At 41.4% G+C, this 27,305-nt stretch overlaps 1 protein-coding gene across 2 annotated transcripts in view; it reads left to right on the top strand.

The window, feature by feature from the left end:
- The window catches only part of CHST11 (carbohydrate sulfotransferase 11), a 267,823-nt gene that overhangs the window by 105,274 nt on the left and 135,244 nt on the right, over positions 1-27,305 (top strand). For both annotated transcript variants that reach the window (XM_075068789.1, XM_075068785.1), the window contains exon 2: positions 19,156-19,241. In XM_075068789.1, coding sequence (XP_074924890.1) covers positions 19,156-19,241 — 86 coding nt within the window. The remainder of the gene's footprint in view (positions 1-19,155; positions 19,242-27,305) is intronic.

Below are 27,305 nucleotides of genomic sequence, written 5' to 3'. Positions count from 1 at the left end.
GTATATCTTAATCTTTTACGCACCAAAGTGCACTGTGAATCTAGGGACATTGACAATGTGCTATTCATATGTAGAATCTGTGGTTTGAATATTTCAAAGCTGCTGCATGAGGGGAAATCCATGATCTTACATATGAAAACAATAGAATTCTGTGTATGGCTGGATGTTAAAGCAGACAGAGGAGAATGTAAAAACATCTTCTTCTCAAATTCTGAATTTTCGGGATCTACTGGAATAAGCCAAAGGAATTAAAGAGCTTCCGGTATATTATAAGGGAGGGAAAAAGAAGCATATTTAGGTCAAATCCCTCAGCTGGAGTAAGTAGATGTAACACCATTTTTGAATCCATGGAAATATGCATATTTACACCATTTGAGGTTCTGCCCCATTGTTTAGGGGAAAAAAGATTAGTCTTTACTTCATATAGGGTTTGATCCTGCAAGGAGCTGAGTGCCTCTCACTGTCTATTGACTCCTTGGTGATAATAGAAATTGATTGTGGTCAGCACCTCTTAAGCGTTCAGCTATCCCATGGGGCTGAACATGGTTTAAACTCCTAGGTGGAAGGTGCTGAACACCTCTCAGGATCTTAATTTCTGCAGTCCTCTTCTAATGCTTTGATATCTACATTCGGTTCGAACGTTAGCAAGGAAAATAGGATCTTTGTTTCTTAGGAGTTCATCTGTTCCTGCTGCTTATTCCCAAGCTGCAACCATAATCCTCTTTGACATAATGAATGATTGCTCTGGAAATGATTACTATAGGATTTAATATTTTATCTTTCTGCCTTTATAAAATGTTTCATTGTTTCAAAAGTTTTGTTTTTTTTACTACAGTTAAATATGGAAAGGATGTGAGTGAATTAAAATACCAGAGGTACAACATTACATTTGCTGTGCCTTTATATATCTGAATACATTGCGGGTGGGCCATTGTTATTGAAGATACCTCTAGTGCCCTCATTTCTTGTTTTGCTTTACAATAACGTCAGATGAGCAGTGTGTGCATTTTGGTTAGAGATCCCATCTCCCTGGAGCTCCTATCAAAACCAAAAGTGTGAGGACCTGGCTCTAGCTTAAAATCCAGTGCAACTTTATTCTCTTTTCTGTTTGATTCAGGAGAAGCCCTGCTGGGCCTGTTAGTATAACCATGTCAAATATGATGATTCCTGGTTTCATCTTGAATGTTGAGAAAGAGCGCAGTGTAGTAACTCAAATAGGATGCAGCTGGAGCAGCCATCTTTCTCATTTTGACCACATTTCAGGATGACTGCTTTTTTAAAAATTATACTTCACCAAAGAAATTCCCTTCCTTTAAAGTTTTTTCTCTGCCCTCTTCTTAAGTGAGCTCCACTCATTATATTTTATAGTCAGTCTGGCAGTTCACAGTGATTAATGATTGCTGGGGAAGGGGAAAATGAAACATGCAAAACTCTCTCTCTCTCTCTCTCTCTCTGCTTTCAAAGACCCAGGGCCAAAACTAGCTGTTGTAAAAGTGAGTGCCACAGCGCCACTGATTTCAGATGAATTCTGTCCTATACCAGCATTGAACTTGGCTCACAATGTTTATTGGAATTGACATTGCCAAGATGCTGTATAATGTTTCTTTATGGAGTTGAAAACTCTTACTGGATATCACTGATAAGAACAAAATGGAATATTCAGCACTTTGTTGTAAAAAGATTCTGCAGGCACCTTTATCTGTATTTGCTAATAATAGGTACCCGGAAAATTTAGAAAGATATGTATAGAAATCTATATATCTCCAATAGAAATTTTCATACCTGTCCATATTGTTAGACCTCTACCCAGAAAAACAAGCAAAAACTGGCTTGTGCTAGCTTGCATTAAGGAAGTGGAGACAAACTATAGGGAACAGAAAGATAATTTTAATTTAGAGTATTGCTGGTATATCATGAGTATGACTGACTGCAAATTTGGATAATTTTGTGTGTCTGTCTATCTATAATCTATAGATGAGAGCTAGCTGGAAAATAGTTTTTCCCTCCCATGAAAAATATAGAATCTTTGAAAATTTCTTTCGGTTTTCCCAAAACAAGTCAACTTTTTGACCTTTTGTCCTTATTGAGGATAAAAAAATTTCAATCTGCTTCCTTGCTGCCTTATAGCTCAAGGATGCAGGTTCCACAGGAGTTGGGGAGGTTAGTGGGTGAGTGGGCAGGAAAGCAGGCAGTTTTCTTTTTCTGGAAGTTTAAATGAAATCAATATGTTCCCACAGAACCTGTTGCTTTCAATGAATTGGTGTTTACAAGGGAAAACTTGTGACCTGCTCTAATATAGGTTACATCCAAAAAACTCCATTAGAAGAACATTGTGGCAAAGTCAAGCACTCAAGAGTTAGTAAATGTCCAAATAAAGGTAGGGCATGTGTCTGCTCTGGTGGTACAGATCCTTCTGTCCTTGTGCCCGAGACCAGGGGTTCTCGAACTTCATTGCACTGCAACCACCTTCTGACAACAAAAATTGCTACATGACCCCAGGAAGGAGGCCAAAGCCGAAGCCCAAGGGCTTCAGCCCCAGGCGGGAGGCCTGTATTCTGAGCTGCGCCACCCAGGGCTGAAGCTCAAGGGCTTGGGCTTGGGATGATGGGGCTCACGCTCAGGCTTCAGCCCTGGGTAGCGAAGCTTGGAGGGCTTCAGCCCTGTCCCCAGCAGGTCTAACACCAGCCTTGGCAACCCATTTAAAAAGGGATCAGGATCCACTTTGGGGTCCTGACCCACAGTTTGAGAGCCACTACCCTGTGTCTGTCCCATTCTGGTCTCTGCCATGTCCTCTATTTCTATCCGCCACCTCCCTCTTTATGTGCTCCTTCCATTCCTCCACTTCAGCTCCTAATTCCTTCCCACTCTGCTTGTATCCATCCCTCTCCCTCCAATCTGGTGCACTCCCCTTCTATCCACTACCTATCAGTTGGCTCCAGGCTCCCTCTCTACCTGTTTTCCCACTCCTACCCCCATTTCTGACCCCTTAGCATTCAAGTGAGGCTGTTTCCTCTTTCTCCTTCCACACTGCCAGGATGCCAGCAAGGGGAGCTCTGACAATCTCCCTAGTCTTAGTTTCCTGGTGGCCTGGAGGAGCAATTACAGGGAAAGTACTGCTCTGCCCTTCAAGTCTTGGGCTGGAGCATGCTCGTTTGCTCTATGGTGATGCTGCATGTGCAGTCCAGGTGGCCCATAGGAGCAGTGAGGATATAGAACATGCTCAGTGCAGACAGAATCTCTGGAGAATTTAGCTGCCAAACTCTCACAAACAAACTAATCGTGTGCAAATTGAAACCATTTGAGGCCTGTAACTGGTCCAAATTTGAACATTTCTTTATGATGACAGCAAAAGACACATCCTTGACACCAGAGCACTCCCCCTGCAGAATTTCAAATCCCTTGCTCCACAGAATGGAGACATTAGGGCTTCTGAACAAAGCAGTTGAATTTTTTTTTAACATGGGCAAAACATTTTTTCCCTAAGCTTATTCTTGAAAATGGCTAAGCCATTTTAGCTCAAACTCCCCCTCCCCAATCAATCAATAAATAAATATCAGCTCAAGGCAGACACATGGCATGGAAAATCTTCAGCCTGAATAATTTAAGGTTGGCAAAATGAAAAGCAACTGCAGACAGGTCTCACAACAGGAAGTATTAGGCAACCTTAATAGCATTACCATCCCTGCCTATAATATATATAGCTTCCCAATAGGGGGCTTTATAGGATAATAGTATGCTTATGTACAAGGTAACCGTTAGAAACTTAGAGAACTCTCTTATCAGTCAGTCCTGAAAGTAGAGGACTGTATATGTGGAGGAAGGAATAAAGTCTTAATGTTGCACTGTTTTAGGTCTCTCCCTTCTATTTGAAGTGTGTGTGTGTGTGTGTGTGTGTGTGTGTGTGTGAGAGAGAGAGAGAGAATAGAATTCTTCCAGCATGAAGAGCTGAGTTTCTCCTGGGATATCCCTGTGCTTCAGATTTATGGATGTCTTGATGATCCTGTAAAGAAATTCCTTACAGATGAATGGTCAAAAATTACTGGAAAACTTCGAGTCACTGTTCATTTAGGCAACAAATGCTCTGTTAATTTATGCCACATGCAAAGGTGCATAATGGACTCTCAGAAATGAACTTCCCCCTGTGCCTAAATAAATCTACCCCGTGCAAATCTTAGAACAACCAACACAGGATAAAATGGAAATTTAGAAAAGCAGCTAGGGTAAAAAGCAATTAAACAATGCTTTGCTCTTTGGAAAGGGGTCAGAATGTTTGCAATTAGTGCTATTTGCTCAGAACTGGCACACAAGGCTAATAGGTCTATAAGGCTCAGATCCTCAAAAGGTATTTAGGCAGCTAATTCCTATTGATTTCAATGGCAGTTAAGTACTTATATACCTTTTGAGAATCGAGGCCTTCTTGACTTACTTGCTGAGTGACCTTAGGCAAGTCTCTTAACCTCTTTGCCATAGTTTCCCCATCTGTAAATTGGAGTTAATAAATGTCTTTCATATACAAGTGTTTCAAACCAAAATTAATGACCCTGCTACTTATACCAAAGATAACTAGTTCACTAGTACCTTGTACTCCCTTTTTTCCCTTCATTTCTGTTGTCTTTTGTCATATACTAAGATAATAAACTCTTGGGATTGTCTCTCTTTTGTTATATGGACGTACAGTGTCTAACCCAAGGGGGCTTGGTCCCTAATTGGGGCCTCTAGGCACTGTTGCAATACATATAATAAATAATGTTGACTGCGTTGTGATATACTTTTGCCCCCTATTCTTACAGGGAGTTGTACCTTACTCCTTGGGTGGTAAATCACTGCTTGTTGTGAGTAAGGATGGCAGAATCTGTCTCTGTATAAATTCAGCTTAAAAGTATAAACTCACTGTATGCCTATAATACTTTTATACGCACGGCATAAAATAAAAAATGCTTTGTTCTACAATAGGTGTCTCAAGCCCCAAAAAGCAACTAGAGTACTGCCTTAAAAAAATAAAAAGAGGCTAGACAGGCATTTAATCATAAATACCAGCACCTATATTTTCCAGACGAAGGACCAATATTTTTGACTGAAATCGTTGATTGAATGTAACAAATCATGAAGACCAAGATTTTATTGTTAATAAATCTTAGCAAGCTGCTGCTAAATTATGAAGTGCTCAAATTCATTGTGGGGAAAAACCATACAAAGCTATGTTACTTAAACGTTAGATTTATGTACAGTAGCAGTACTTAATGCATTCAGTCACAATGCTTGAGATTCCTATTACAAAATAAACACTTAAAAAATGTTCCGCATCCTTTACATCATATGTTTGTGAGTGGGCCCTGGGAAATTAACAAAGCTTGAAATGAAGGTGGTCTTTGTATTGGTTAGCTTCTGACTTTTACTGGTGAGTTTCAGAAAATTCCTTGCAGTTGGCTACCAACCAGCTAGAATGAAATCTTACAGAACAGTTTGACATGTTTAGTGAATTATTAGGGAACAGTTACTAATGGCACGTTTGTTCCATCTGATTTTAAATGTTAAGTTGAGAGGCAGAAGATATCCACAGAACTGTCTAAAATGCAGTACAATATATTCAGCCCTTGAGGCTCTAACAAACTTTTTCTGGGAAAATTTCAGTTCCTGTGAGACTTCTTTTCAAACATTTTGAGTTTCAGCTGTGTAGTTTCAAATGTCATGGGTCTTATGCACGCAGAGTACTGCAGGATTGAGCCCCATTGCTAGGATTGCCAACTTTCTAATGCACAAAACCAAACACTCCCGCCCCGGCCCTTCTGAGGCCCTGTTCCCCGCCCCCCCCACTCCATCACTCACTCTCTCCTCACTCACTTTCACTGGGCTGGGGCAGGGGGCTGGAATGCAGGAGGGGGTGAGGGCTCCAGCTGAGGGTGTGGGCTCTGGGGTGGGGTCAGAAATGAGGGGTTATGGGTGTGGGAGGGGGCTCTGGGATGGGATAAGCGGTTGGGGTGTGGGAGGGGGTTCCGATCTGGGGCAGGAGTTCAGGTTGCGGGCTGTGGCTGGGCAGCACTTACCTCAGGCAGCTCCTGGTTGGCAGCACAATGGGGCTAAGGCAAGCTCCCTGCCTGTCCTGGCTCTATGCCACTCCAGGAAGCAGCCACTATGTCTGCCCCCTAGGTGGAGGCCTGGCCAGGCAGCTGTGCACGCAGGTGCCACCCCTGCAGCTCCCATTGGCCATGGTTCCTGGCAAATGGAAGCTGAGGAGGTGGCGCTTGGGGTGGAGACAGCACTTGGAGCTTCCCTGATCATGCGTAGGGGCCACACAGACATGTCAGTCGCTTCCGTGAGCTGCGCAGAGCCAAGGCAGGCAGGGAGCCTGCCTTAGCCTTGCTGTGCTGCCGACCGGACTTTTAATGGCCTGGTCAGCTGTGCTGACTGCAGCCGCCAGTGTCTCTTTTTGACTGGGCATTCCAGTCAAAAACCAGACACCTGGCAACCCTACCCATTACTTTGTGTACACCAGGAAGCTAAATGGATGACCCTTGGGTCTACATGAATCTGTTTTCAATACAGATTCAACCGCAGAGTTGTTATTTCCAAGAGAGAGACTGAGACTTGTGGAAGTTGTGGGTGGTCAGCATCTAAGAATCTACGTCGTCATCGCCATATTTATGTTACAATAGAGCCTGGGAGCCCTAATCATGGACCAGGCACTGTACAGTAGGTGAATGTGGGTTTCAGTGCCTTGCTTTAGCCATCCAAGCTTGAAAACTTTGCCCTGGCTTGTTCAAGGTCACAGTGGAAGCCTGTGGCAGAACTTGGAATAGTAACCAGCTTCATGCCTTAACCACAAGACCATCCTTCCTTCTGACCCATTTGTGCTGGGCTGCTATTGGTTTTTTTTGGTTTGTTTTTTAATGTTTAACCTGTGAGTAATTGATGAATAAACATGATTGTGCCGCTGAAAATTTCAGTCACTTTTTTGACCCCATACCATTTTAATGCTCCTGGTGAGTGTAGCCCAAGTTGGGAAGAACAAAGCCGAGCCCCTGGACTGACAGAAATCCAATAATCCAGATAGTTGATCACCAAGGCTAAAGTGCTAACCTACCTTCTCTTCAATGATTGTTCCATAGAATGACATTAATACTGACCATGAAGAAGATGAACTAAGGCAATAACAATAGCTAGGAAGAGAACCTACTTTCTACTAAATAGAGAAGTGCTGATAACTTTCACTATTTGTAGAGAGTTCAGTTCAGTAAAGAAATCCATCAAATTGTCCTACCTTGATTATTTTCCTATAAAACTGATAGTAGAACCTGATCCAGAGCCTCTTAAAATCAATTGAAAGACTCCCATTGTCTTCAATGGGCTTTGGATCAGACTGAATAATCTCTTATTTGCTGTTCATTCAAACTTGTGTTGAGGATGCATTTTTCCCTTGTAGATCACACTAGACACAATATTTTTCCTTCACAAGATGAAGTAACTTGTATTCAACACAAATTTAATAAGTGAATGAATTATGCATATCGATTTAAGCAATGCTGTATTAGGATATTTTGTCATTGTACTTTGAACCAATTTAATGAAAAATTAAAAATTAATATTTTGTTAGAACTTTTTTCAAATGTTTGTAATATGAGATACAGTTAATTTAAGAAACCGCCAATAGTGATAACTTCCTTACATTTGTTTTGCTTTATGTTGCAAACAGGGAGTAATTAGAATAGTGCAAACAATGAATTAAACATTACTCAGTAGAATAAAGTCACTAGATAGTAGCGTGAGAACTGGTACTCCACAGAAGTCTTGAGAATGCCAACATTTGACATCTACAGTGTTACATAATGGGGGCAACATAAGTGGCTTCTGAATGCAGGAACACACTATTTGAAATGTCAGTTGCTCATTTCTCTAACTACGATGGCAGAAACAGTAATTATCTTTTTCACTTGTTGTGCCATGGTATCCTTCTATCATCTGATCTGCAAAAGGCTTTTGACAAATACACATCATTATTTTCACCCATCTTTCTGACATTTCACAAGGAGATGAACTTTTAATTTTATTTTTACAATGCTTGTTATTCCATTTCCTTTCATCATTTTTTCTTTTCATCTCTAACTTTTCTTTCTCTCCTTTTGTTTGTCGTTCCAGTTACTGGCATAGGTAGGATTAGAACTCAGGAGTTCTGGGCTTCCATCTTATAGGTCATGTAGTCGCTCCGGAAAGGCACCATCTGCCTTTTCTGATTCCGCTAGCTTTTCTAAAGTGTATAAGCCTGGATTTTGGAGTTGATATGGCTTTTATTTTATTTCCACATCATTTGTAGTGTGGAAGTGCTTAGCAGGGGTCCTATGAAATGCTTACAGTCTAAGTAGTTTCACATGCTTCAATATGAATAATTTTCAGTTTCCCAAAATTTCTGTAGTGTGCGTGAAGCGAAGAAAAGAAGTACTTCACCCAAGTATCTGCTAATTTTCTCCCTATGTTCATCTAACCATTGTTGAGTTCAGCTGTTTCAGAGTATTTGAACATTGGATGTGGACGGGTTGGATCACAGAAATCCCCTTGAACTGCCGACTGATGTGCCAAGACTACTTCTGCTCCTGCTTTCCCTGCCAGCTTGGGACTCCAGCACCCTGTCCTGTTGAGACAGACATGACAGTCTGCTCCAACACAGACCCAGAGTCTGAACCATGTGCCCCAAAGCTGAAGACTTAACTGAAAGCAACTTAAAGAAGTGCTCCTGTCTTTAACGCTCAGATGCCCAACTCCCAATGGGGTGCAAACCCCAAATAAATCTGTTTTACCCTGTATAAAGTTTATACAGGGTAAACTCAAATTGTTTGCCCTCTGTAACACTGATAGAGAGAGATGCACAACTGTTTTATTAAATACAAAAAGTAGGATTTAAGTGGTTACAAGGCATAACAGACAGAACAAAGTGAATTACCAAGCACAATAAAATAAAATAAAATAAAACAAAACATGTAAATCTAAGCCTAATACAGTAATAAAACTGAATACAGATAAAATCTTACCCTCAGAGATGTTCAATAAGTTTCACAGACTGGATGCCTTCTTAGCTGGGCACAATCCTTTCCCCTGGTACAGCCCTTGTTCCAGCGCAGATAGTAGCTAGGGGATTTCTCATGATGGCTGCCCCATTGTTCTGTCCCACCCACTTATATATCTTTTGCATAAGGTGGGAATCTTCTGTCCCTCTCTGGGTTCCCACCCCTCCTTCTCTTGGAAAAGCACCAGGTTAAAGATGGATTCCAGTTTGGGTGACATGATCACATGTCACTGTAAGACTTCATTACCCATTTGCCAGCACGCATGTATACAGGAAGACTTGCAAGTAAAACAGAGCCATCTACAGACAATTGTCCTGGGAGCCATCAAGATGCCAAACCACCATTAATGGCCCACACTTTGCATAATTACAATAGGCCCTCATAGTTATATTTCATATTTCTAGTTTCAGATACAAGAATGATACATTCATACAGATAGAATGACCACACTCAGTAGATAAGCTTTGTAATGCTACCTTACAAGAGACCTTTTGCATGAAGCATATTTTAGTTACATTATATTCACACTCATCAGCATATTTTCATAAAATCATATAAAGTGCAATGTCACAGGATGCATCTTGAAGGCAACATAGCTAGGTCCCCACCAAATGTACTACCTGGAGCGCTTTTAGCGCACTCTGCTGAGAGCTGATCATGTGGCCTAGTAATTTGGAAGCAAAGTAAATTGCTACCCTCATAACTTGAGAAGGAGACTGGCTGGTAAAAGCATTAATTATAGGATTATAGAAGCAAGTCCAAGGACCACAGCTGGCTTGGCATGTGAACCATGGTATATCAAAGCTTCGACTCTTCTCCCTAACTCGGTCTTCCAAAGTGTGTTTGTATTTGAGAGATGTAAATTTTAATTGCCAGTCGTTTTGGCAGAACCTTGCTACATTACATATCTGCATGCTTTCTGCATAGATACTAGAGAATGCTAGTATGCCAGGGAGCGCTATATATAGTTAATGCGACGTATACCTGAGATCAAATTGCTGCTTGTAACACCAACATGTCTGGATATATTTTCCTAGAAGCTATCAATGAATTCTCCTAGTCTGAAATAATTTAAGCAGACACTATATATGGGTCATTATTGTACTGGTGCTGTCTCAACTCAGAGGTAAGATTTGTTTATAAGAAGATAGGAACTGCCACAGTGGTCAGAGCAATGGTCTATCTATCCCAGTATCCTGTCTCTGACAGTGGCCAGTACCTGAGCTTCAGGGGGAGTGTACAAAACAGCGTAGTTGGAATTATCCATTCGCTCAGCCTCTGGCAGTCAAAGGTTTAGTGTTGCTCCAAACATGGGGTTGCATCCCTGACCATCTTGGCTAATAGTCATTGTTGGACCTGTCCTCCATTAACTCTTCTAGTTCTGTTTTGGACCCACTTATACTTTTGGCAATCACAATACCCCTTGGCAGCAAGTTGCAAAGGTTAATTGTGCATTGTGTGGGGGGAAGTACTTTCTCTTGCTTGGGTTAAACCTGCTGCCTGTTAATTTCATTGGGTGACCTCTGGTTTTAGTATTCTGGGAAAGGGTAAATAATACTTCTCTATTCACTTTTTCCATGCCAGTCATGTTTTTGTAGATCTCTATCATATTCCCCCCTTACTCATCTCTCTAAGATGACCAGTCTCAGTCTTTTTAATCTTCCAGATCCTTGATCAATCCTTGTTGCCCTTCTCTGAACCTTTTCTAGTTCCACAGTATCCTTTTTGGATGGGGCAACCAGAGCTGGGCACAGTATTCAAGGTGTGGGTACACCATGGATTTGTATAGTGGCATTATGATATTTTCTGTCTTATTTTCTATCCCTTTCCTAATGGTTCCTGACATTTTGTTTGCTTTTTTGACTGATGCAGCACAATGAGCAGAAGTTTTCAGAGAAGTATCCATTATGATTCCAAGCTCTCTGAGCGGTTACATCTAATTTGGAAGACATTATATATGTGTAGTTAGAATTGTTTTTTCCAATGTGCATTACTTTACATTTACCCACGCTGAATTTCATCATCATGGTTTTTCAACCAGTTTTGCTGAGATCTTGGTAACACTTCAGAGTCAGCTTTGGACTTAACTATCTTGAGAATTTTGTATCAGCAAACTTTGCCATATCACTGTTTACCCTCTTTTCCAGATTATTTTAGACTATGTTGAACAGCACTGTCCCGGTACAGATAGTTGGGGGACCCTGCTATTTATCTCTATTCATTGCAAAAACTGACCATTTATTCCTACCCTTTGTTTGCTGTCTTTTAACCAATTACTCATCCAGGAGAGGACCTTCCCTCTTCTCTCATGACTGCTTACTTTGCTTAAGAGCCTTTGATATCAGACTTTGTCAAAGGCTTTCTGAATGATCAAGTATACTATCTCATCTGGGTCACCCTTGGCCAGATGCTTGTTGATACCCTCAATCTCTTCTAATAGATTGGTGAGGCATGATTTCCCTTTACAAAAGCCATGTTGTCTCCTTCCCAACAAATGGTGTTAATCTAGGTGACTGGTGATTCTGTTTTTTACTATGGTTTCCACCAATTTGCCTGGAATTGAATGGTGTGGAGATAGTGAATAGGGAAGTGTTATTTACCGCTTCACATAACACAAGAACCAAGAGTCATCCAATGAAATTAATAGGCAGCATGTTTAAAACAAACATAAGGAAGTACTTCTTCACACAATGCATAATCAACCTGTGGAACTCATTGCCAGTGGATGTTGTGAAGTCCAAAAGTACAACTGGGTTCAAAAAAGAATTAGATAAGTTCATGAAGGATTTGTCCATTAGTGACTATTAGACAAGATAGTCATGGATGCAATCCCATGCTCTGGTGTCCCTAAATCTCAGACTGCCAGAAGCTGGGACTGGAGGACAAGGGGATGAATCATCTGATAATAGCTATGTTCTGTTCAGGGCCTCTGAAGCATCTGGCACCAGCCACTGTCAGAAGAGAGGATACTGGGATAGATGGACCATTGGTCTGACCCAATATGGTCATTCTTAAGTTTTTGTTCTTATGAACCAATTCATAAAATGTGTATGAAGAGTTGAATTTCTGCAAAGCTTTGGTTCTGAGGTTTAGTTGGGACCAATTTGTAATGAGGCCCCTAAACATCAAAGCACATGCTTAAGTCTCATTAACTTCAGTGAGAGCTAAACATATGCATGAGGGCTTTGCTGAATAGAGAGGAATTTAAGCACATATTTAAGTTAAGCATGTGCTTTGCAGATTTGGGGTTAAACTGATAAAATTACAAACTTTTATGAACAAGTCCATTAGCTTGCCTGGTGCTTGATGTTCAACAGTGCTTTCTTTAATGTAGTATACTGGACAAAGTAATGCTGCTTTTTGTGTAGAAAGAGCAAGTGGAAATTTGTTTTGAGGATTTATTGTTAAATTATCTTGTGGCTCATTAATATGAGGATGAAAGGAAAGACAATGTTGGTGCAATAGACCATTGGGATAAAAATCATGAGTAAGCCATGTGCTACATACCCTATTGTGTAAAATGTTTAATTGTCTTTGGTTAGTATTTTTTGTGGCAGGTTTTTTGTCTTCATCTGGTGTTTTATTAGAGCCCTGTAAGATATCAGTTTCTGCAGAAACTGCTTTTGCTTGTTAATCAGAGCTTCCAGCTGTAACTAATGCGGTTTATAGAAAGATATCTAGTAAATCAACAAAACACCTGATAAAGATTAAGGGCCTTACTTTCATTTACAGGAAGGCCTCTTTACACTACTGAGACTGTAAAGGGGTCTTAAAATCGGTGTAACAGAAATTTAACCCCCATTTTAAGTGCCCTTTGCACTGCCGGAGCTATGTAAAGAGGCCATAGAGTTGATGAGAATAGGCCTGAAGAAATTGACACACATCATAAGAAATGTTGCCTCAAGGAAATCATCATATTATACACATAGTAGATGTGTATTTGATCATATTGTGCCAACTACAGCAGGGATGAACTTGGCCTTTAATAGATGGGGTGATTGCTGTGGGAGAGAATAGGAAAACTTGAGGTAAATCATGTTTGTATTTCCAGTTTCTTGCTGTGCTTCTGGTACAAATACACCTCTTTTGGAAAAAGAAACATTTAAAAAATATATTTGTAGCTATAAAAGCATCTCCTATTTTGCCACTGTCCAACTGTGGGACAAAATGTGTGACAAAGACCTAAACTAAGCAGGTACTGTCACACTTCAGGGGTGCAATCCTGGCCAAGGCCATTGAACTTTCAGATATTATCCAACAGACAGCCATTTTGGCATTGATCACTAGACAGACAAAGATCTTTCATCTAGGCTGACCAAGGGAAGTCAGCACCTTATAGTCTGGTGGAAGGTCCTGACTATGGGAAAGTCAGATGTGGCTGGAAAGAAGAATGATTGGTGAGAGAAACCATCTAAAAAGTCTAAAATTTAATCTAGCAAGGTACAGGCCTAATTTCAAGAGGCTGGAAGACCTCTTGCTGTCCTGTGATCTTCCCACCCCCTTCCTGATTTGAATGTAAATAGGAAATACGACCATTGTTTTTGGTCGTACCTTGCTTAATTTCATTGGACAGAGACAGACAGCTGCTTTCTCTCCTGTCTGGGAGAGACCTGTTTCTCCCTTTCTTTGGTGACAAGACTATAAAGTATAATATTAATGAGTATCCATGTAACAGAGTTCAACTCACCACCCCGGCGCTTTCTGCTGGCTGTCCTGGGAATTAGCTCTCAGCCCTTCCGGTGGACCTTCAGCTAGTGGTGTCACGCCCGCCGTCACTGTTGTCTCCACTCTTTGGACCTGCGTCGCTCCTCAGACCACAGTTTCCTCTTCTGAGCATGGTCCTCTGGCTGTGCCCCCATTCTGGTATTTTTCCCCCCTTCCAGGGGACCAGCAGTCCTTAGTCCCACCACTTGCTTCAGCGGCCAACTGCAGTCCAAGATCCAGCCCCTCGCCTCAGGAGCAAACTGCAGTCTGGATAGCAGCCACTCTCCTCATTGGCAAGTGGGGTGCAAGGGGAGGGGAACCCAGGCCCGCCTGCTACTCTGGGTCCTGACCCAGGGACCCCATAGCCAGTAGCTACTTAGTCCCGGTGCTGCCCGTGCCCAGCACCGCTCTATCTTCAGGCAGCCAATCCTCCTCCCTTGCCTTCTAGGGGGAGACTCCCTTCTGTGTTGCTGAGCAGCCCTTTATATATGGTCGTCGCTGGCCCTGATTGGCTGCTCCAGCAAGCCTTCCCCCTATTGGTGGACTCAATAAGCCCTTTCCTGATTTATTAGTTCTGTGCAGCCTCTCTGGTGCTGCTTTTAACCCCTTCTTCTCCCTGTGTGGGGCAGGCGCCCCACCACAATCCATAATTCCTTTTGCAGTGTTAACACATACAATTTACAAGGCTATAAAATATCACATTTGTTATACTTTTATAATACATGAATATTGTATACAATCAGATGATTCAGTTGCTTATCACTTGAGGTTCAGATCCCCTGTCTTTATAGCCTACATAAAGTTTTTCTTCCCTCCTGCAATGTAGACACCAAGCTGTCTCTTCCCATGCTTGTTAGCTTGATAGCTTTGTTGACCTGATATGTAAATAGACCTTTCTTTGTCTCTCTGCATGAGTCAGAGAAGCAAAACACATTCCTTTATTTAGGGCAGACCTGATTGCCAATTCCCCGACATGCATGGTTTAAATACACTTTAGTCATAATTCCAGCATATAGCCAGAACTCTTAATGCACACCCCATACACACATCTCACAATGATATTAATAATCAGTGAGTTATTAGTTTTCCAATTATATGTTAGATACAAATTTTAACATCAGTAAATTGGGGTATATTGAACTAGTTAGACCAGCGGAAACTCATACGTGATACCAGTGAGCCTCTGGCATTAGGAGGCTCATAGGGTCACAGGGACACACAAAATTAATGTAGGAAATTTAAAATCCAGTGGGATTTCTTCTTCTAGTGTCAAGGACTCTTTCTATAAGCTCAGTTTTGTCATTTTTTATTTCTGATGTCAATTTTCAACAAGAAAATTAAACGGGACACCAAATTGGAGAGGTATCACTTATTTTAGTCCCAAAGTAGCCTACCAAAGTTGGAAGGGACATGTCTACGAGAAGTATGTGTTCTGTTTTTGGTAAGGGAAATATTTTATGAAACGAATTGTTTATTCAGATGTGAAAGACCAATCTCAAACAGATATTTCCAAGATGCACACAAACAGATGTATATAATCCCGTTTAGCGTAAGCATGTCTTGTTACTGAAACTGACAAACAGGGAGTTAAGCCCTGTGTTTAAGATGCCACGTTGCTGTGCTAATTCCTAAATCTTGGTTTAAAGACTTTATTGGAAAAATGAATCAATTAAATAATATTGGGACTCATAAAATAAAGATTTAATGATTCAATGGCTGAAGCCCCACCGGCATTTAGCTGTTGCTTGGGAGTGAAATTTTTTGTAGTTGCTTGTATGCATCTGGGAATCAAATCTTGTATGATGTGTGAATAATTTTTTAAAGCTTTATGACAGTTGCTGCTTCATATAAGGCGTTGCTGTGTTAAGATCTGACTGTTAAGTGAACCAGGGAGGGCGACTTGAATGTGTTTTACTGTTATCCATAATTAATGGAAATGAAAAATGATATAATAAATTAAGGAACAGCACTCTGCACTTTTTTTCTGTCCAGTGCGATTGAACGGTTTGGAACAAGGAATCTGTGTCTCAGCTGCTGGTTAATCAAAATCTGATCACTTGGATGCATTGAAACGTTCCCTTCCTCTCTGCTCCTGTATTATAAATATAAATGAAAGTAGTTTAAGGAAGGTATGTTTGAAGGCTGTGTACTGTATTGGCTCTGTTTTGGGAAGAGGTCCTGGGCAGATGGGGGAGCTTAGCTGCAAAGTGATTTGCAAAAGATTTGCTAAGTGAGTTTCAGCACAGGGATTTTACTGGTCAGGGAGGGACGCTATAGTTATGATGACTGATGTCATAAACAGATAGCTAAGGGTTAATGTTTCTTTTACCTGTAAAGAGTTAACAAAGGGAACCAAACACCTGACCAGAGGACCAATCCAGGAAGCAAGGATTTTTAAAAAGCTCAGGAGGGAATGTTGGGTGGGTATGGATCCTTTGTGTAGTGTCTTTTGTCTGTCTTTGGCTATGAGAGGGATCTTCTAATCTTCCAAGCTTAAATCTTCAAGGTTTCCAAGTTGTGGTACAAAGGTAGAAAACAATAGGCTTTTTAATTGTTTTTTTGTAATTTACATGTGTGTAGTTGCTGGAATGGTTAAACTTGTATTTCTTTAGAATAAGGCTGTTTCTATTCATATTTATTCTTCTTAAGCAATTGGACCCCTGTATCATTGGTTAACTTGATACAGAGAACATTTTTTATGTCCTTTTCCTTCATTTCTTTTTATATAAAGTTTTCTTTTTTTAAGACCCTGTTGGATTTTCATTTCTAAGTGAGGCCTCTAAGGGGATAGAAATCCCTGTGCCAGGATTTACGTCTCCTTCTCCAGGGAAAGACTGGGAGGGGGGAAAAAGAGGAGGAGGGAAGGTAAATTGCCGCTCTCTTGTTTTGTAATTACAAAGGGAGTTTTAAAGTACAGTAATCTTCAGGATAACCACGGAGGGAAGCCTGGGGAGAATATAAGAGAAGACGAGGGTAAGGAGGTTATTTCCTCTTTGTGGTAAGGACTCAGGCCATCTGAGTCTTGGAAGTCCCCCACAGGGAAGGGTTTGGGGGACCCGAGTGAGCCAAACATGAAATTTTTGGCTGGTGGCAGCGCTATCAGATCAAAGCTGGTAATTAAGCTTGGAGGTTTCATGCAGGCACCCACATTTTGGACTCTAAGGTTCAGAATTAGGAATTATGCTTATGATAACTGAAAAGAGAGGAGATGGTTGGAGAGGAAGGATACCAAAATGATGAAAGCAGCATAGTTTAAATGCTGCCATGTTTGGTGGGGGAGAGGGAAAGATGTTTCCCCTTTTTAAATTTACCTGCTGGGTGGCTTCCAGGCAACAGATTGGTTCTGTCTCTTGACTTCTCCTTCAGCCAGGTATAGCACAGAGAAGCAAGGACAGGATTTTTCCCTAAATGTTTGTGTACAGTGGGTCTGTGAATCTAGGCAAATCCATCATTCATGTTCGTAATGCATTTAGGTTTCTTTGCTATTCAATGCCACAAAGTTTTACAAAAGCTGCTAGAAATGTTTTTTCACCTTTTTTTGATTTCATTAAAAACTTTAAGGGGTTTTTAAACGTTCCCCTACAGGGTATGCAATGCAAACATTGAAGCACTTTGCTAGTGCAAGAGAGCCAGATAATGAAACTGAACAGACAGTGGCTGAAAACAAAACTGAGACAGACCAATCTATTTTCAAAAGGCCAAACTGAAGGAAATGAAAACTACAAACAGAAGAAATGGTGAAAAGGCATATTCTAAAAATGCTTTCAGTATTAATCATCTATGGTGTTATATCACAAGGGAATTTTGTTTTTAAAGATAACAATTTTAACTTACTTTGTAAAATAAACAAGCACAAAAATTTAGCAATTAAAATATTTAGCTGCATGACTAAAAGTGTCTGGAAGTTAGTCAGGTATTTAAATATGTAAATTAAAATTATAGCCTGTAGTAACATCCAATATTTTAATTGTGAAGACAAATCAAAACATTTAGCATGTTTTGTTTACTAGACACATACATCTGAATCTCATTACAAAACCCACAGCGTCTTTCTGTGTTCAGAGGAAAGGCAGTGTGTCACTTTATTAGATAATTACCTTTTAATTTTAAAATAAATATCAAGTGGACAAGGGAATCTATTTTCTTTCAAAACTGAAACTGGATGTTCTATACCACCTCTGTAGAGACTCTTCCATTGTTCATACTGCTTGAAATATTAATTATGATTAAGTACTGGCTCTACCTCCGTTCACTGAAAAAATGCACCACTGTATTCTATAACTATTTCCCAAAGGCTGCAGAATAGTATTGTTGTAAAATGTGCTGGTTTGAGATGTTTCTGAAAGAAACTGTAGTCCTTTTATGTAAGCGGTGTACATAACTATATTAATACTTTGTCTGACTCTAGTTAATGCTATTGGACTCTCAGGAGTCCCTTCTTCCAGTTAAGGCACATTTTAATCTGATTTTTGCACGTACAGGATGAGGCCCCAGTCCAACAATCCATTCCACATGGGTTGGACCCTTCTTGATAAAGGTGAAGATTTGGGGGTCTGCATGGGTGCAAGGGTCTGCTGTGTATGCCTGCATGCGGGATCAGGGCCTAAGTTTAAAAACCTTCCCTCGAAGCTCTGGTAGTACTAAAATGACTGCAATTAACTATAGTAAGAAACTCATAGATCAGACCTTTTGAAAACTTGCCTGTGTGCAACTGGACGAACATAGCACTATTGATTTGGCTTGTTCGACTGGCACAGTCCAGGCGAAGAGGTTGAGTAGTTGGATCTCTTATCTAAGATATAGTATTCAGTGCAAAACAAAAAAAAAAAAAAATTCCGATTGAGCCAGTGTTCATGTCACACATGCTACTATCTGTATGTGGTGGCAAGAAACTGAAGCCAGAGGCCAAAAACTTCAAATCCAGGTGCTTAATGTTAGGAGGCTATGCTAGATCCATCGTCGGGTGTCTAACTGGAAATGGCCTGATTTTCAGACATTCTGGGCACAGTGGGTAATTTGGCGCTTTGGAAAGAATGGGAGACACAGGTGCTTAACATTAGGCCACTTTTTATTTAGAGGCCTAAATATGGTTTTAAGAGCCTAACTTCAGGCACCCCGGTATGAAAAATGTTGGCGACGCTTATTTGATGGGAAGGGAAAGGGATGAACCCCATTTTTGTGGATCCAAGCCCAGAATATTCCAATGCACTCTGCTCTTAAATCTTTGCTAGGGCAGGTGAAATGGATGTTTTAAGAAACACACAGAATCTTTTCTGGAATTCCCTGGTATTTCTGGAAATCCCTCTCCTCAATGTATGTATTCTATGTTCTTGTTTGTTTGTTTTTTTTAATTCAGCCTTTCTTAACCTGTATTAATTTCCATTTTACCCTGTAGTAATACGTAGAAATCCATTTGGAATGGACATCTGTTGTCGGAAGGGGTCAAGAAGCCCGCTCCAGGAACTGTACAATCCCATTCAGGTGAGTGTATCAACTTCGCAGCCCATCCAATAAACACAGCCTGTATTTACTTGCAGAGTTTTAGGTTTTTCTTCCCCATAGCATAATCATGTTCATCCTGGAACCTGCACAGCTAAACCACAGCTTGAGCTAAAGGACTGAGTCTCCTAGCAGGAAGCTGTAGCAGAGTTTTGTCCTCTGTAGATCAGGTGACAGTGGGTTACAATGGCACTGCTGTAAGACACTTTTGTTTTTGGGTTATAATGTGGATGGACTTCCGGCTAGCCCAAATGGCTTTCCAATCAAAGCTGATTGCAAGTATGCAGTCCAAACAAGCTGAATATTTTCCAGCGAGGCAGATCATGATATCACTGAATGCTACGTTATGCCATGATTAGTCCCACTGAAATCATTGAGGCTACTTATGGGGGAAGGGACTACTCAATGTGAGTAAGGATATCCTGAGTTCTTCTCACTGTGATATCCAGAGTGAAAAGGCATCTCAATTTCAGGTCTCCAATTTCTGCTGCTGCTCAGTCTCCATGTGGGTGCTGAATTGGCTTATTCAAGCACAGAGCTTCCTGTTGCCAACTGAGAGGAAGTGCTTGCATTGAGAGAAAATGGCAGCAGACTTTTAAACATACAGTATTTATTAAGGTTTAATAGCTGTCTATCTTATATTTATACCCCAGTTAATACATTTAGCAAAACTGAGGGTATGGCTACACTGGCACTTTACAGCGCTGCAACTTTTGCACTCAGGGGTGTGAAAAAACACCCCCCTGAGCGCTGCAAGATACAGCGCTGTAAAGCGTCAGTGTAATCAGGGTGGCAGCTCTGGGAGCACGGCTCCCAGCACTGCACGCTACACCCGTAGAGGATGTGGTTTACGTGCAGTGCTGGGAGAACTCTCTCCCAGCGCTGCCGCTCTGACCACACTCACACTTGAAATTCCAAGTGTAGCCATACCCCGAGTTAGCTGTTAAGGAAAGTGAGGTCAACTCATTAGATTTAACAAGGCAGTAAATGTTTTAAATACTTGTTGATTATGCAAATAATTGCTATACAGTACACAAAATAAGTGGCAAGTGATTTTAATACATTTATAAAGTATTGTCAACAATCTAAAGATACCATATTTATTATGCAAATGAGTAAAGTGCAGGCATCCAATAATCTTGTGTTTATTATCATACATTAGTTTCCTGATTAAATCTCAATTCTACGTGTAACGGAGAACACGAACTTACCAATTTTTATAATAACACTTGATACAAGTGATGTGCAATCAATGTTGCGAAATGGAAGGTGCACTCTCCATAAGAACAAACATGCTGCAAAGGAAAAATAATAAACTCTTGAAAAGCTTTTAGAAAAGGGCTGATGTGGAGAAGAAAGTTTTGTCTATTGTATCTGGGGTCTGCTGTGCATCAGTTGAAATCTTCTTGCCATTTAATAGTCCCATTACCAAAGGTCATCCCGTATGAAAAGAACAGAGGAATATCTCTGAGGCCAGGTCTACACTGCAACTTTAAATCGGTTTAATGGCCGATATACCGATTTAACGCTGTATCCGTTCACACGACGTCGTCATTAATATCGAGTTAACCGCCTCCTTAAATCGATTTCGGAACTCCTCCCAAACGAGAGGAGTAGCGCTACTTCGATAGTGATAACTCGGATTAGGGTTCATGTGGACGGAAATCGACGTTATTTTGCCTCCGGCAGGCATCCCAGAGTGCAGCACTGACCGCTCTGGACAGCAATCTGAACTCGGATCAGCGGGCAGGTAAACAGGAAAAGCCCCCGGAACTTTTAGAATTACATTTCCTCTTGGCCCAGCGTGAGCTCTGATTCAGCACGGCGCATGCAGTTGAAATCAAAAAGAGCTCCAGCATAGACCATACGGGAGATACTAGGTCTGATCGCTGTATGGGGAAGAACAATATGTTGTATCCAGCTCCCGTTACAGAACACGAAATGCCAAAGCGTTTGAAATAAAAAACTCCAGGATACACAGCGCTGTGTGACAAGCGTAACGGGAAGCCAGAGACTCAAATGGACGCTCATGAAGGGAGGGGAGGGTACTGAGGACTCCGCTATCCCACAGTCCACAGCAGTCTCTGAAAATTATTTGCATTCTTGGCTGATCTCCAATGTCTGAGGTTCAAACACAGTGTCTGGCGTGTTCAGGGAACAGCTCCTCAGTCTATTCCTATCCCCACGGACCACGGTGAAAAAAAAAAGGGAAGAGATTAAGCTGTGCTAATGGCGTTGCTCAATGCACTCCGCGAAAAAAGGCGCCAAAGTGGTTTGTCTGCTGCCTTCAAAGGGAGGGGTGAGGCTTGTACCCAGCACACCCCCGGGGCACGTGTTTTTCTGCCCATCAGGCATGTGGCTCGTCAACACGGAAGTGGGAACTATGGGATAGCTGAGGCAACAGCTACCAACAGTGCACGTGCGCGCCCTGAAATCGATGGTAGCTTTGGACCATGGACGCAAACAATCGATTTCGGGATCCCACTGTGGACGCGCTAAACCGATTTTATTAGATCTGTTTTGTAATATCGGTTTAAGCTAATTCGAAATAATCGTGCAGTGTAGACGTACCCATAGGGTATTCATCTGATGCCTTGCAAATTTGGTGAACTACAGGTTTTCTAACCTTTTGCAAGCAGTGAACCCAGCTGGCAGCTCTCTTAATGCTCCCCCCTTCTTTTCTACATCTTGATCAAGTATTCTGTAAAGTGTTAGAATTCTTTCCCAATCTCTCTTGTGGAGGGAGCCTGAAAAGTCAATGTTTGAATAAGTTCAGCATTTCTTGCATCCAGTGTTGAACTAAGCAGATGACGTTTTTCACACACGCAAAATTTCCATCTGTACATTGGCCTCTTCTGTTCTTAGCACATAAAAAAGGCAGAATATTCTGCTGCTTTTTGGACTGGATTTTATGTACAGCACATGGTTCAAGTGTATTCCAGTGGACACTTTATTGTTAGCATGCAGATGTATATATTTCAGGGAAATGATAACAGGAAGAGACAGTGGGTGGAGGGGGAGATATTAACAAGGAGCTGATTTGGGGGTCTCCACTGAATTATTTCTTTTATTTCTTTGAGCCTCCTCCCCCATTAAGTCACAGTTACATTCTTACCCATAAGAAGGGGAAAAAATCTCTCTACTGCCTGGAAGGTAGCAGAATAGGAAGCTAGATTATGGTTTGGAGCAGCAGTTCTCAAGCTGTGGGTCAGAATCCCCCAGGAGGTTCCCCAACCATTGTCAAGGGAGTATGAGCGTACTCTTATCCTTTCTCTCCAGACCTCTGCTGATCAGTGACTTACAACATACAACTCAGAAGTCATGATAATTGGAGGAATAGAAAGTTTTGGCCAAGGACAGCAGAACAAACCTCATTCTCTTGTGAAAAATGCCTTGGATATTTAATACTGTCCAGGCATATCATAAAGGGTTGCAGGTGTTAAGGGCTCAGCCAAAAGAAGACACACACATGCACACAAAGCCACAATAATCTGTTTGGTATTTAGTTTAGCTACCTTTGTAAAATGGACTACAGGTACTTGTCGCTCTAGGGAGTCTGCGCAATTCAAGCACCAGACTAAATCGCCGAGAGAGCCCCTGCAGCAATCTGGCTTTGGCTAGATATGGTTGTAATTCTTTCAGTGTATGCAACTTTAAATAGTTAGTTTGTCCAGCTGCATGTTCTTATTACAGCTGCATGTTCTAATAATCAGAGAAACCCATTGGCTAGTTTGCTGCCTTCACCTACAGAATGCTAAAGTGCAGCTTTCTCTTGTCTAGTATTGTAACTGGTACTGCTCTCAGAGTTCGTGCGAATGCTGCCATCAATGAAAAAAGAAGCAGGATTGAGCCCTCTGGTAATAAGAGCGATAACTTTACTATTGGGTTTAGTGATATTCCCATAGCAAATACAAATCATGCCATTCTCAAGAAAGTTTTCTTGTTATACATTCAACACAGGGATTGCCTTGTATTTATAAAACATGGTGGAGATGCATTGATTTACACCAGGTGAAGGTCTGGCCTGTAGTATCTGCTATACAAAAATATAGCGGTGTATTTGATCTGCTCTTTTCCTCCTCCTTTTATGGAGTTGCTAGCAGATGCTGTGTTTTCTGGTGAATCTCTCTGTTTAATAAATGATTGTAAAAATAGTTTTACTTCACCTTTATCTTACTGGCTGAAATCCATAGGGGACCAAACTTTGTTGCTGTCTAATGGATGTCCAGTGGCCTACACAAACCGAATTTAGAGGTTTAAGCCCAGTGCTCAGTGGATAGGTGCCCTCATCACAAAAGATTGCCACCCTAATGGGCTGTAATTGTTAATAGCTTCACAAGAGAAGTGTAAGATTTAATGGATATAGATAATGAAATTCACCGCTCAGCAGAGGGCCAGCACAAAGTCCTTGAACCACTTAAGTCCCATTTACTTAAGTGGGTGCACAGCCTTGTACTGGACCCACTGCACAATCTCACAGGTAGGAACAGGCTTCTTGCCCCTACACATGGTCCCTCTGTGTCAGGTCTGAAGTATAGTAGGAGGGCCATGTGTGGGAAGTTTGCCTTCCCTATGCTGTATGTTTTCTGTGGACAGAGGGGTTCATTTTTTTGGGCTTTCAGTGAAGGACTTTCACATGCACGAGTACCACATTAAGGCAATATAGTCAAAGATGAATTGACAAAACAAAGTAGACTCATTCTGTTACATAGCTCCAAAGGGAAGAGGGAAAGCATCCAGCATCAGGTGACTAGTGATATTGCATACTCCTGGAGGAATTCTGCACCACTGTGCAATGCAGAATTTGTGCAGAAATTAATGTTCTGTGCAGTGCTGCTGGCCGCCATTAGAGGCTGCTGGACCCGGCAGAGCCCAGCTCATAGATAGAAGACATTGTCAGGGGGAGAGAAATGGAGCTGGAGGGTTCCGGGTAGCTGCAGTTCCTGGAATGTCCTGAAGGAAGGAGGTGGTGTCCAGGAAACTCCACAGAAGCCTGGGACCCAGCATCAGGCTGTTTCTCCCTTTGGATCCCTGGGCTCTGGCAGGTAGGGGGTGCGAGTGTCTGGGCTGGGGGGGCCCTATGGCTGGGCTATGGAGGGTAAGGTGTTTCTGTGTCTGGCTCTGGCGACAGGGGGCAAAGAGACAGAGAAACAGGGGTTGTCATAGGGGTTTAACTCTCAACTCCTGGGGGAATTTTTTGTGTCTCTCTGTAGTGTTACAGACATAGTTGCTGACAGGTATTTTGAAATAAATTATCAAAATAATTGAAACTGATGTGATTAGGTAGTGTTATTTTGACAAATAAAATATACAGAATTTTAAAATATTGTGTGCAGAATTTAATTTTTTGGCACAGAATTCCCCCAAGAGTAAGTTACTGTACTATGAGTGTGCCTGGGCGGGAGTGGAAACGTAGGCGTAACTGAAGGACTAAGAGCCTTGCGTGAATGTGGCATAAACTCAAGTGGTAGCTTGTTCTTTGTATTTCAAACCTCAGGACTTAAAAAACATGGGTAAACAAATATTTGCAAAGCATATTCTTAGAAAAATGCCACATGCCACAGTGTCTTGTAATTACATGACTTTGTACAGCCCCAGTGCTCTAAAAATAACAGTTAATTGTGGATCAGCCCATTCAGCTCAAGTGACTGAAAGTTCAAAATGAGTCAACAATATATTTGGGCTTGAGCACATCAGTGGGCGACACTGATCTGTTCAGCCCAGTTAGAAACAGTATTAAATTGTGAGCAATTAATAGCTAAAATGGACAAAATGTTAAATGAGGGGAAAATATAAGATAGGGCTCATGATCTTGCACTCCTGTGCATGCAAAATTCATACTGAATTCTAAGGGGGTTTAGCCTGCATATAGTCTCATCCCGCTATCAGGCATTTATTCTTTATTTCTCACCTACAGAGAAAAACACTGGTCTACATAAAGGCTGCAGGATCAGGTCCTGGGATCATAGTTTCCATGCTTCAATTTCTAACCTTAGATCTCCTGATTTCATTTGTGAATCATGTGTCTAGTTAACCATGGGTCAAACCATCAGTGAATTTTGTTGTTGTTGTTGTTTGTTTTTCTTTTCAAAAGATGAGTCCATCCATTGAAGAGCTGGGCTGCTAGGAGGTTACATTTTGGTGGGGCCTGAGCTCAGCTTCCCAACCATTAGCCAAAGCTGGTGGAGTTATGCAGCGGTCCCAAAGTGGACCCCATACTGCCTTGTGTCCTGACATTTTATTGGACTACTGTTAGAGAGTAGCAATTTCTTTTCTTTTTGCTGTTCTTTTTATCACATCTTGCTAAATGGCCCAAAGAACACAAGCTGATGCCTTTGAGACCGTACAGTGATTATGCAGCCTCAGTTACGTCAGCCCTCAAGTGTTCTCTTTCTGGAGATGCTACATCATCATCCCTGGATCTGGCTCTCTGCATAGGATCAGTATATATCAACCCAGATCAGCCATAGTCCCTTCCATCTGAGTCGATAATTTTCTGTTCTTCTCTGGGCTACCTACCACAAAGTGACTTCATTGGCACTCACACCTGTTGCTGGATGGATGATAGCTTAGTGATCTAAGCTTCATTTCTAGAATACCTAGTTGCCCTGGAACTACAGGTTCAAATCCCAGCAATGTCAATTCAGCTCATCATACTTCTGAGCTAGAGGCCCTGGTTACCCTATATAGCTTACTGTGTGTGGTAGAGTTTTGGATCTTAAAAAGCAGGGTTTGGAATCTGGAAAAAAAACCCCACAAAGTTCTTGGGATATTTGAAAGGTCTCTGGTACTTTTGGTGAGAGGATGGCATTGCGTCAGTGCCCTCAGCCAAAATTTTTCCTCTATCACTTCGTTATGGTGTACTATGCACATGATGGCTGCCATGTTCCACCCCAGGGGTAACTGTGTGTCAACTTTTATTATAAAAGCCCTGAGATTTGGTACTGTGCAATGCAGAAGATTACAGAAGTTCCTCTGTGTGCTAAAAACCAAGAAATTAGGTGCTGAGCATCAATAGGTTCAAAGACAAATTGTTGTAAATGTGCACATGCATTTGTTGTGTGTAAGCTTTTATATGCCCAGCTTTTTACCAACAGTGCTAGTAAGTAGAATCACAATGTGTGCCCCTAAGAAACAGGATAACCTCTTGCTCCTGTTTTTACATGCAGATGAGGTCTTGCAAATAATAGTAACTTTGTGAAAGCCGCTCATAATAGCTATTGTTGATACAGAACATATAAAAATTCAACAAGGGGCAAGAATGGGGAGCTAGTAAAAACAGATACATACCATTCCAAATGCTGGTCGCTTAATCCTATCGCTACAGACCATCAGGTAAATGATAGCAGTACATCTAATTATCCTATGCTGAAATAGCAGATGTCCACCGGTGAAAGAATAATTAATTGATTTACTCCAAGGATGACTCCTTATGCAAATATATTACTTACTGTCATGCTTGCAAGTAGTAGAAAACAGCTGGCTGGCAATGAAATCCTACATTAACCTTAGAATAAGCATAACACTAGTGAGAATATTTTTTTTTAATTACAGATTACAAATAAGAGCTCATTTTAGAAGTTAGGGAAATCACTTGGGTGTGTGTGTAATGGGGTGGCACTCACCTCTTGCAAACGCCTCCCCTTGGCAGAGCTTGTGTGCCTGCCCTTTCCCTCTGCCTTGCAGTGAGTCTTCAGCAATTCAGCCCCCATCCGAGTCTCTCTGTCTGTATGTGAAATAAAAAGAAAACTCCTTCCGGTGCTACAAGTCCAACAAGAGCCTCTTTCAGCGCCCTCTGTGACATCTCTTTATCTGCAGCCCTATCCCTGGGCTCGCTCCTTTATCAATCCCAACTATACATACAAAATGATTGGTAACAGCTAATTTAGACCCTATCAAGAAAGAGATCTTGGAGTCTTTGTGGATAATTCTCTGAAAACATCTGCTCAAGGGATGTTAGGAACCCTTAAGAAAGTGATAGATAAAACTGTAAATATCATAATACCACTATATAAATCCATGCTATGCCCACAACTTGAATATTGC

Source organism: Chelonoidis abingdonii, chromosome 1 (genome assembly GCF_003597395.2).
Source record: "Chelonoidis abingdonii isolate Lonesome George chromosome 1, CheloAbing_2.0, whole genome shotgun sequence".
NCBI classification, from domain to species: Eukaryota; Metazoa; Chordata; order Testudines; family Testudinidae; genus Chelonoidis; species Chelonoidis abingdonii.
This window is presented reverse-complemented; position numbering and strand designations above follow the sequence as displayed.